A 9960-nucleotide genomic window follows, 5' to 3' on the forward strand; every position below is an offset into this window, starting at 1 on the left:
CTTCGGTTGGTCAATCACAATAAAAATTTCATTTTTATTTCTCAATTTCAATTTTTTTTCCCTAAAAAAAAAATACCAATTGGGATTTTTTTTTTCTTTCTTAAAAGAAAATAAAATAAATTTAGGTATAAAATTATTTATGTAAATAATTTTAGTTATGTTTTTTTAGATGAAATAAATAATAATAATGAATTTAATTATTACATAATATAATATATATATTTTTAATTTTTACCCATTAGGTCAATTTTTATCTTCTATTTTAACGAGAATTTTCTTTTTAACCAATTTCAAAATTTATTGGTATTTTTATGGAAAAAAATTCAAAAATATTTTTTATATGAATTTTAAAAAATAACATTAAAAATAGTCTATAAAATATTAATAGACGGTTTTGGTTCGTATATTAACGGTAAAATTTTTATTTTAGATTAAAAGATAGTAAGAGTATTTTAATTTTTAATTTTTTTTAGTTTAAAGTTATTAATGATTTTTTTAAAATTTGAAGGTATTTTAATTAATTTTAAAATATCAATGGTTTCATTTAAATATTTTAGATTTTTTTTTTTCAAATATTAGGGTGTTTTTGAAATTAATAACAAGTAAAATAAAATAAAAACTAATTTCAAATAACCCTAAGGCTATTTTCGTAAAGTCGGGGCTTTACCATATTTCAGAGGGGTCTCTGTTGGGCGACTGCTGGGTCTGCGAGCTCTAGGAGGAGGAAGAAGAAGAAAAGCCATGGAAGAAGGAGAAAGCGCCTCCACGAAGATGAGAATTTACGTTGGAGGACTAGGTGCTGCCATGACTGAAGACGACCTCAGGAAGGTTTTTAAGAGCGTCGGCGGCGTGGTGGAGGCCGTCGATTTCATTCGTTCCAAATCTCGCAGCTTCGCTTACGTTGATTTCTTTCCGTCCTCCCAATCGTCCGTCTCCAAACTCTTCAGCACTGTAAGTTTTTTTCTCCTCGATTCCATTGCCGAACTCTCATTACGTTGTTTTTTTTTTTGTTTTTTCCGATTTTGGCTATGTTTCTCTTGAATGTGTGTTTATATGCCTATCTCGCTATCTGGTTGCGATTTTAACCTAATTGTAGTTCGATTGTTGCATTTTCCGTACCTCTTCATGAATTAGATAGCGCGTTCCTAATTTAGTTGCTGAAAAGTTCGTTATTCTTATACATAGTACAATGGATGTGCTTGGAAAGGAGGAAAGTTGAGGCTTGAGAAAGCTAAGGAACATTATCTTGCTCGCTTGAGGCGGGAGTGGGAGGAAGATGCTGAAATTATGAATTATGATGATGGTGCAGACCTGGAGGCTTCTGCTCCAGAATCTACAGAGCATGTTGCGAAATCAGAGCACATTCAGATTTTCTTTCCAAGTTTAGGAGAGGTGATTCTTTGCTTACAAATTTTTCATTTTGAGATGATTCAATCAATGACTGTTCTTTAGATTCTTAAGTATGAATTTGTTTTACAGGTGAAGTCTTTACCAATTAGTGGTACAGGAATTCACAAATATGATTTTCCACATGTTGAGGTGCCTCCTCTTCCTGTGCATTTTTGTGACTGTGAAGAGCATAATGTTTCTGATCCCACAAGCAAATCCATGGACACAAAAACAGGAGATTTGGATGCTGGGAATGGTGGAATGGATGAAGATGAAATCAAGATGATGAATACAGTGTTGAACAAGCTCTTTGAGAGGCAGGATGCTTCTCATGTTAATTGTAATGAGACCATGGCAGTCAAGGATAAAGACAACTCTAAGATATTGACCGATAATCAACCACTTGAAGATAATAAAGAGGATAGTGATGAAGATAACCTTGTGCTTAATGTAATGGCTAGTGGCTCCAATTCCAAATCGTTGCCATTGAACAGTGGAAGTAAAAGTTTCAAAGCTCATGGGAACAGTAAGGTTAAGAATTATGCTATCACCATCGCCATTTTATCGTTTTTTCCTTTACGTTTTAAGATATATTTGAGAGGGTATGTTTATCTCAAGGGTTTGTTGAAGCATTTTGGGTTTTTTATATTTCATTCGAGTTTTATCATCTTGAACTTTGCGGTCGAGGTATACTTATAAAAGTGGATCGTTTCAGGGTGCGGACAGGGATCAGAAAGGTAATAGCAGAGTTCAAAGCAAGAAAAGGAAATCGGTTACCGATGAGGAATTTGATAGTAATGAATATGTGCCCAATATCTCTACTGGCAGTGGAAAGGGGAACACAAATCCAGCATATGAGCCAGTTGGACCCTCGAGACCTCAAGCTCCTGATCGAGCAATGCCGATCCAATCTTCACATTCTCAGAAATCTTCATGGAAAACACTTATTTGTGATAAGAGCAAGGCTTCATTCAGCATCTCAGACATACTGCCTTCTGTTCCTTCAGCAAATGAAGAGCAGCCAGAAGCAGATGATCTAAGTCTAGCTCATTCATCTCCGAACAAAAACAGCGACCGTGCTACTGCTGCGGTATTGAAAAGAAAAAAAGATAAAACAAAACCCGCGAATAGCAATGTTTCGTTCAGCATTTTAGACACACTGCCTACTGCGTCTTCAGCAGATCAAGAGCAAACAGAAGCTGATGATCCGAATCGAGCTCATTCAACTCCAAACAGAAACAGTGACCTTGCTACTGCTGCGGTATTGAAAAGAAAAAAAGATGAAACGAAACCCGCGAATAGCAATGTTTCGTTCAGCATTTTAGACACACTGCCTACTGCGTCTTCAGCAGATCAAGAGCAAACAGAAGCTGCTGATCCGAATCGAGCTCATTCAACTCCAAACAGAAACAGCAACCTTGCTACTGCTGCAGTATTGAAAAGAAAAAAAGATGAAACGAAACCTGCGAATAGCAATGTTTCGTTCTGCATTTCAGACGCACTGCCTACTGCATCATCAGCAGATCAAGAGCAAACAGAAGCTGAGGATCTGAATCTAGCTGCAACTGATGCAATATTGGAAAGAAAATCAAAAGAAATGAAATCTGTGGAGAGCTCCCCTGAAGCCGAAAATACCGTTCGAAATGTCACCTCGAATCAAGGAAGAGGCGCTGCATGGAAGCAAAAATCTTCATGGACACAATTAGTTAGCCAGGAAGCCACCTCCTTCAGTATTACTCAAATTTTATCAAACAATACTTCTGAAAAACAGGTACAAAGGGAATCCGATGTCATCAATGTTAATCTCTTTGCGGCAAGCGAAAATAATGATTCAATAGAACAGGAAAGTCGAAGTACTGCGGCAGATGATTCTGCTGCATTTGTAGTTGCAAAAGATGAAACTGCCTGTTATGATGTCAAGAAGAATGACCAACCTGCAGTGCAAGAAAATGAGTCCTCTCCCACCGAAGCTATTGAGAGGCATATTAAACCACAGGAAGCAGGTTCATTCGATGCTAAAAGCGGCGAAACTTGCTGCCCGTTTATGAGAAATTCTCGGTCGGTAGCCGAGTGGACAAAGATAAAAGCTGCTCTTTCTGGTGGATCCAAGAAGAAAAAGCAGAGACAATCGGACACAAAATAGCATAGGTATGTAACTCTTAAATCTTGGTTGAATGTGGGGGCTTCATTTGAATGTCTGAACATAAATTGGTTTCATCTACTTATGAACAATCCATTGCAGCTTTGAATGGGTTCTTGGGGTGAAAGTGTTTTTAGCCTTAGAAGGAAAATTTAAAAGCAGTGAAGTTTTATCTACCTGCATTATTGACATTTTATGATTTAGCCTTATAATTTCAGCTATTATTCATAGACAATAGTTTGTATCCTTTAAATTGAGTTTAGATTTGCATTACCCACTCCCAAACGGCTTCAAATATATGGGTTTTTAAACTCTTTCAAACACTAACCAACACGTGTGGTTATTTACTTGGTAGTCGTGTGCCTTCTCGAGCTAGCTTTTTTGCGTGTTAGGAACTCCAAAAAATTATGAAATTTCTTTGGTTGGTCTTAATTCCAGTAAAATTAGGGTTAGTATTGAAATCGGGATGAAAAACAATTGATGGAGGTTGAACGGTCGAGCAATTCACACTCATGCATTTGCACGTGCTGACACGTGTGGACCATACCCGCGTAGTGTCACAACCTCACTAAGAAGACAAGTAGGTTATGACCCCATACATAGACGGAAAAGGTCGTGATCTTCAAATGGTGTCCATCCAGCCACATGAGGGCTGTGACAAATAGTGTCACGATGTGATTGAGGAGGATGATGCATCATCTAACACAACTAGAAGAATGTGTGTTAAAGCCAAGTTGAGGCATAAGCAAGCTTGGAGAGAATGATGTGACACAAATGTTGAAGACAAGCTTGGAGAGAGGGCTGAGTAGGGCCCCAAGCCATAATCTCAGAAGTTGGGGTTTCGATATGAGTCTTAGTGTACGAACTCTGGAGTTAAGTTCGTCTATATGAGAGATGAAAACTCACCAACTTTGGTCTCAATCAGATATCCGATGGACTCTCCATCGGCTGGATGACTGCACGCAAAAATAACATCTACTCCAAAAAGATTAGGAATGCTTCAAAATGTATAATTAGGGGAGACATGATGTTAGCTCTCTACGAACCCGAATTTCAAGAAAGATGAATTTTCTTTTATTTTTAGACGGTTAAAATTTTTGGGTGAATGATAATTTAAAATTATGGTATTTCGTTAATGTATTTTAAAACTTTTTATATATTTAAGTTATATTTATATAGAGGCTAATCATGAACATAAAATATGAAAGTTACAACTTTTCAAATGCCTCATCAAAGAACAACGACTTCATTTTGAGGTTATATAAAACCATTTATGTTATCTGTGTATAATAATTTTTGAATATCAAGCAAATGTTATTTCTTAGAAATATTCGATCAACAAGAGAATCCAAATCTTAATTTTCATTGAGGAGATTATTTATCATTTCGAGGCTCTTGGATATATTTAGATCTAAAGTCCTTATTTTTCAATATTAGATCGAATTCCCAAGAGTTGCAATCATTTGGAATGAAATCAATTTGATTGGGGGTTTTAGTATTTGTGAACTATGAGTTTGCATATCAAAAGTGTTTATAAAACTTCTTAGGTTCAATTAGTTAAGGTTAACAGATCTTCTTGAGTCTGTGTTATGATGTTTAAAGTATATCATAACATTGTTGGCATATGTTTATTATAACTAGTTAAAAGTGTCAAATAAAGGGTATACTTTGTTCGAGGGTTCCAAAGAAGGAGTCGAGTCTCGACTAAGGGGAAGCTGTTCAAGGGTTCCATAGACCTCAGAGGAAGTTAGATGGTGTACTTTGTTCGAGGGGAGGATAGTGGGACAGGAGTCCGACCTTGGCTAATTAAAAGAATGATCCTGAGTTTATAAGTAAGGAATCGTGGTATGAGATCTTTCAGAGAAACTAAAAACAAAATCACGAGAACTTATGGTGAGTGCCAAAGGGAAGCACTAAGGCTTTTAGAAAAACCGATCAAAGTTGACATAACTCAAAGAAGTCAATCTTAAAAAGCTTTGTGAGGGTTAAACACGAATGCTTAGTGACTCAACGGACTCGAGTGATCTCGTTGAGCGTAGACAAAAATCGAGTATGCATAAGGTTTAACGAGCATGTTCAATTAGTTGTATGAGTAGCATGTAGTTTTCTTTCTATGCCATATGAGCTATTTAGTACACATGGTTTTTCTCCAATACACTTTTAGTTAATAATGGTTTGATTCCATTACACTAAGAATATAGGGATGTTGTGACGTGTTATTCTCTATCGGGTATCAGGTAAACGAGTAGCTATCCTAATTACGCTATGATGGTGCTGATATCATCCGAGCATCACAATTGATATTAGAGAAAAGTTAAAGGTCCATTTTGGTAATGATTCCTCATCAACATAAAATTTAGGACGTTACATCCTGATTTAAGATTAATATTTTTATACGTCATAGATTCGGTTCAAAATTTTGCTATAGATCCTTTAGGGTTTAGGGTTCAAACTCTCGATCTTCTACTCAGATTCTTACGAAAAAAAAGCACAACACGAACACTCGAACAAGAAAGACGAAGAAGAAAAGACAGTGATTCATACGAAACGATCATATTATATATATAATATTATAATATATAGTATAAGAGCAATATTTAGGTATGCATTTGGGCTTATTTATGATCCAAAATAAAGGTTAATCTAAAAGCAAGGTAGGATTAATAGATGATAGGGGCTATAATATTAATCTAATTAATGTGAAGTGGGGACTTAGAAATCATCTTGGCTTCTTCTCCTTCCACCAGACCCACTTTCCCTTTGGCAATTGAAATAAACGGCTGCCACCGGCAAGCCTAGATTGTAAAGCTCTGCAAAGTCTCTTGTGTTGAAGTTCTGGCGCCACCCAGGAGCGTACACCGTTTGCCTTCCAAGCTGTCGAAACAACACCAGCACCAGACGATGGATACCCACCGTTGGCCTTGGGCTCTCATAGCACACGATCTCTTGACCTACCATTGTTCCAACCACAAATGAATATCGATTAATATATGTATAACTAAGATGTCGGAGTCGGTTTAAGTCCTATGTTTTCACGGGACATTAAACTCGAGAAAAGAAGAAACTAGAATTTATGACTAATGCGTCTGTTGGGGAAAGGCTGCTGGATCTCACGATCCATCCCCCGTGGAGACCTAGCGTCCTCGAAGTATACCGCTCGGTGATGGGTTTTGATACCATTTGTAATAATCCAGATTGTCCACTTTAGCCTGTTACGTATCACCGCCAGCTTCACGGTTTTGAAACGCGTCTGCTAGGGAGAAGTTTACGCACTTTTATAAAGAATGTTTCGTTCTCCTTCCTAATCGACGTGGGATCTCACAAATCACCCTTGGAGACCCAATGTCCTCACTGGCACACTGCTCAGTGATGGGGGTTTGATACCATTTGTAACAGTCCAAGCCCACCGCTGGTACATATTGTTCGTTTTATCCCGTTACGTGTCGTCGTTAGCCTCTTGGTTTTAGAACACGTATGCTGGGTAGAGGTTTCCACACCTTAAGTATGTTTTGTTCCCCTCTCCAACCAAGGTGGGAACTCACAAATCCCCCTTGGAGACCCAACGTCCTCGTTGGTACACCGCTCGGAGACGGACTTTGATACTATTTGTAACAGTCCAAGCCCACCGCCAGATATTGTTCACTTTAACCCGTTACGTATTGTCATCAGTCTCACCGTTTTAAAACGCATCTACTAGGGAGAGATTTCCACCCTCAATGTTTCATTTCTCTCTCCAACTGATGTGGATCTCACATTTGGAAGAGTGTGCACAGATTCATACTCGTAATATTAGAAATTGACGGGAGAAAAAGCTAATTTAATATTTTTTCGGGATCTCTTTCTCAAAGTACTTTAATAATGGTAAGGAATATATAAGGTTATGGAGGCATCCCTATCAAACTTTTAATAAACTTGACGACATAAACAAATTCTATAAACAAAGTGTTTAGAAACATAAAGATAACATACCAAAGGTCGCTCCAGTTGTAGCGGGGATATCAGTCACCAACCTGCAAATCGAACCGAAACAATTATATACATTTACATCGGGACGGATCCACGTTGGAGTTAAAGGGGCACGTGTCCCCGAAACTATCCATTTAATTCACGAAAGGACACTGACAATCTCCAATTCTAGAGACATCTATGATTCTATTCGAACATATCTTATTGGATAAGACACTAATTTACCTCCTAAAAATCGATGGTTCAATTCTTTACCTTATTATATTTAAAATATAATAATGCTTAAAAATTATTATTAACATTAAAAATTTAAACTTTCAATCTATAAAAAAAAAAATCGTCATGATCAGGTAAAAATGTACGTATGGACGGTTAGTTATTAGAAAGAATGATTTCTGTTTTGGAAAAAAATAGGTTACCTTTCTCGGAAAAAGTAAAAAGAAAAATTACCCATGATGAAAAATTATTCAATGAGGTCGCCACAACGTGGCCAACTCTTAATAACGATTATATATATATATATATATATATATATATATTTATATATATATATATATATCAAAAAAATGTTTGCGTTTTAATAATCATAGGATGCAAAAGTGAAGGAGACGTACAAATTTTTTGTTTCACATTTAACGGTGTAAAATTGTCGATTGTATTATGATGACCTCTCGACACCGTAAAAAAAAATTAGAGTGAAAAGGTAAAAAAAAAATGGACTTACCAATGCAAGTATTCCCTTAGATTAGGGTCACTAGGGCTAGGAGCATCAGGATCCACCATAACCTATAGCAAACAAAGTGAAATGAAAGGGTAAAAAACATGCATGGCCAAGAAAGTGAAAAAGTAAAAACAAAGGATTTACCAAAGTGAAGAAGGTGCGAAGGTCAGTGCCACCAATCTCAACTCTTGGCTGGTTGACAACTTGAGAGGGTTTGAGCTCACACCCATTGCTAATTTCCCTATTGTTGTAAGTAGCCCTAATCGAAATGGACCTCGTGAACGAGTCGATAACGTCGCCGATGACTCTCCCGACGACCAAAGGGTCACGGTCTCTCGGCATGGCGTCGAAAGGATGGTAGGTTGGGTATTGATGTACGTGAGAGAGAGCTGAAAAGATGTGTAATTGTCTGGTGAAGAAGTTATTGAAGGGCAATCCCTTATTTATATACTTTTGAGAGGACCCTACCATTGTTAGCTGTTGTCATCTAGAGATTCTTCACATTCTTCATGTCTCTATCATGTTTCTTTGTAATCTCATGTTCTTTTCTTTCTTTCATTTTTCTTTTTTTACGAATTTTATAAAAATATACGAGTTCGATATGGAACTCGTTACGATTGACGTTTAATTACGTGAGATTATGAAGTTTAGTGGATCTATTGAAACACTGTTGTGAGAGATCCCACGTTGGTTGGTGAGGAGAATGAAGTATTCTTTCTAACGGTGTGTATACTTTTCCCTATCAGACAGTTTTAAAACTGTGAAACTAACGACGGTACGTAATGGGCTAAAACGGACATTGTTTGCTAGCGGTGGACTTGGGTGCACGCACTCGCTTCTCAGTTCTGACGGTGATACGTAATAGACTAAAGCTAACAATATCTACTAGTGGTGAGCTTAGGTGTCTTTTGCATCTCAGCAACATGACCACGTTACCTACTTGTTCTTGCTCACATGCATCATAAGAGGTCACCGAATAGTGACTTTCAATTTCTTAAAGTATTTTTTAACTCTCGTATTTCTTAACACCGTTCTTATTCAAATATGGATTCGATTTATTCAAATACCTCTCATTTACTCGAGCCTCACATTTACCGTCAAGTAAGAAAATGTCATTAAATGAGTTATGATCGAAATTAAAAAGAAAAATAAAATGTTATTTAAGTAAATTTGAGTTAATCTTTAGAAATTATGAATTTATCACCGACGTATTATTCATAATAGAAAGTTTATGAACGATTTATCTTAAAAAAATTTACATGTTAAATATATAAGTTATATTTTGTTTATATGATTTAAATATATCGACCGAACTGTCTCACAACATTCTGAACTTAGTTCACGTTTAATTTCAAATTAAATATAATAACTGTATGGGAGATAAAAACATGTTAAAAGAACTCGTGTTAGTTTATGAAGATAATCTTTACTTTTAGTCGAATCCATGAGGTGTTTCAGTTTGAGTCCATGAATTCGGGAAGAAGATAAAGAAAAGTTTTCACTTTATTATGTTCATGTTCAGTTTGAGTCCATTATTTGCAAGATAAGATTCCAAGTTAAGACAAGCAAAGAAGTTAAAACGTCGACGCATTACATGTGATATTTCTTTTATTTTGTTTCTATTTATAGTACTCTTTGTGTTTGATGAACCAAAAAGCAAGGATTTGAGAAAAGAAAGTGAAAGTCCCATGAATTGTTTGAATGGCTAAGCCATCACCACACCTCCTACACGAATAATGTTTCA

General features: G+C 36.4%; 2 protein-coding genes across 2 annotated transcripts; one reads left to right on the forward strand and one right to left on the reverse strand.

Annotated features, from left to right (window-relative positions):
* Positions 1 to 662: 662 nt before the first annotated feature.
* LOC111784072 (papilin) lies at positions 663 to 3764 on the forward strand. The gene is made up of 4 exons (XM_023664898.1): positions 663 to 951; positions 1186 to 1392; positions 1480 to 1920; positions 2105 to 3764. Exons 1-4 carry the CDS (start codon positions 742 to 744, stop codon positions 3530 to 3532), a joined length of 2286 nt encoding a protein of 761 aa, XP_023520666.1. The 5' UTR covers positions 663 to 741; the 3' UTR covers positions 3533 to 3764.
* Positions 3765 to 6114: 2350 nt separating this feature from the next.
* On the reverse strand, positions 6115 to 8621 carry LOC111784051 (protein HEADING DATE 3A). The gene is made up of 4 exons (XM_023664873.1): positions 8361 to 8621; positions 8220 to 8281; positions 7499 to 7539; positions 6115 to 6480 (listed from the first exon to the last, which is right to left on the reverse strand). The coding sequence occupies exons 1-4, from the start codon at positions 8556 to 8558 to the stop codon at positions 6242 to 6244; spliced, it is 540 nt and encodes a 179-aa protein (XP_023520641.1). The 5' UTR covers positions 8559 to 8621; the 3' UTR covers positions 6115 to 6241.
* Between the last annotated feature and the right edge of the window lie 1339 nt (positions 8622 to 9960).

Source organism: Cucurbita pepo, unplaced genomic scaffold (genome assembly GCF_002806865.2).
Source record: "Cucurbita pepo subsp. pepo cultivar mu-cu-16 unplaced genomic scaffold, ASM280686v2 Cp4.1_scaffold000150, whole genome shotgun sequence".
Classification (NCBI taxonomy): Eukaryota; Viridiplantae; Streptophyta; class Magnoliopsida; order Cucurbitales; family Cucurbitaceae; genus Cucurbita; species Cucurbita pepo.

Excerpts from the sequence above, each read along its gene's own strand:
- LOC111784072 (XM_023664898.1), top strand. The coding sequence starts at position 742 with ATGGAAGAAGGAGAAAGCGCCTCCACGAAGATGAGAATTTACGTTGGA. Across the intron at positions 1,393-1,479 it reads TCTTTCCAAGTTTAGGAGAG|GTGAAGTCTTTACCAATTAG; the intron begins GTGATTCTTTGC and ends TTTGTTTTACAG. Across the intron at positions 1,921-2,104 it reads AAGCTCATGGGAACAGTAAG|GGTGCGGACAGGGATCAGAA; the intron begins GTTAAGAATTAT and ends GGATCGTTTCAG.
- LOC111784051 (XM_023664873.1), bottom strand. The coding sequence starts at position 8,558 with ATGCCGAGAGACCGTGACCCTTTGGTCGTCGGGAGAGTCATCGGCGAC. Across the intron at positions 8,282-8,360 it reads TTCGCACCTTCTTCACTTTG|GTTATGGTGGATCCTGATGC; the intron begins GTAAATCCTTTG and ends TGTTTGCTATAG. Across the intron at positions 6,481-7,498 it reads TACAACTGGAGCGACCTTTG|GTCAAGAGATCGTGTGCTAT; the intron begins GTATGTTATCTT and ends GAACAATGGTAG.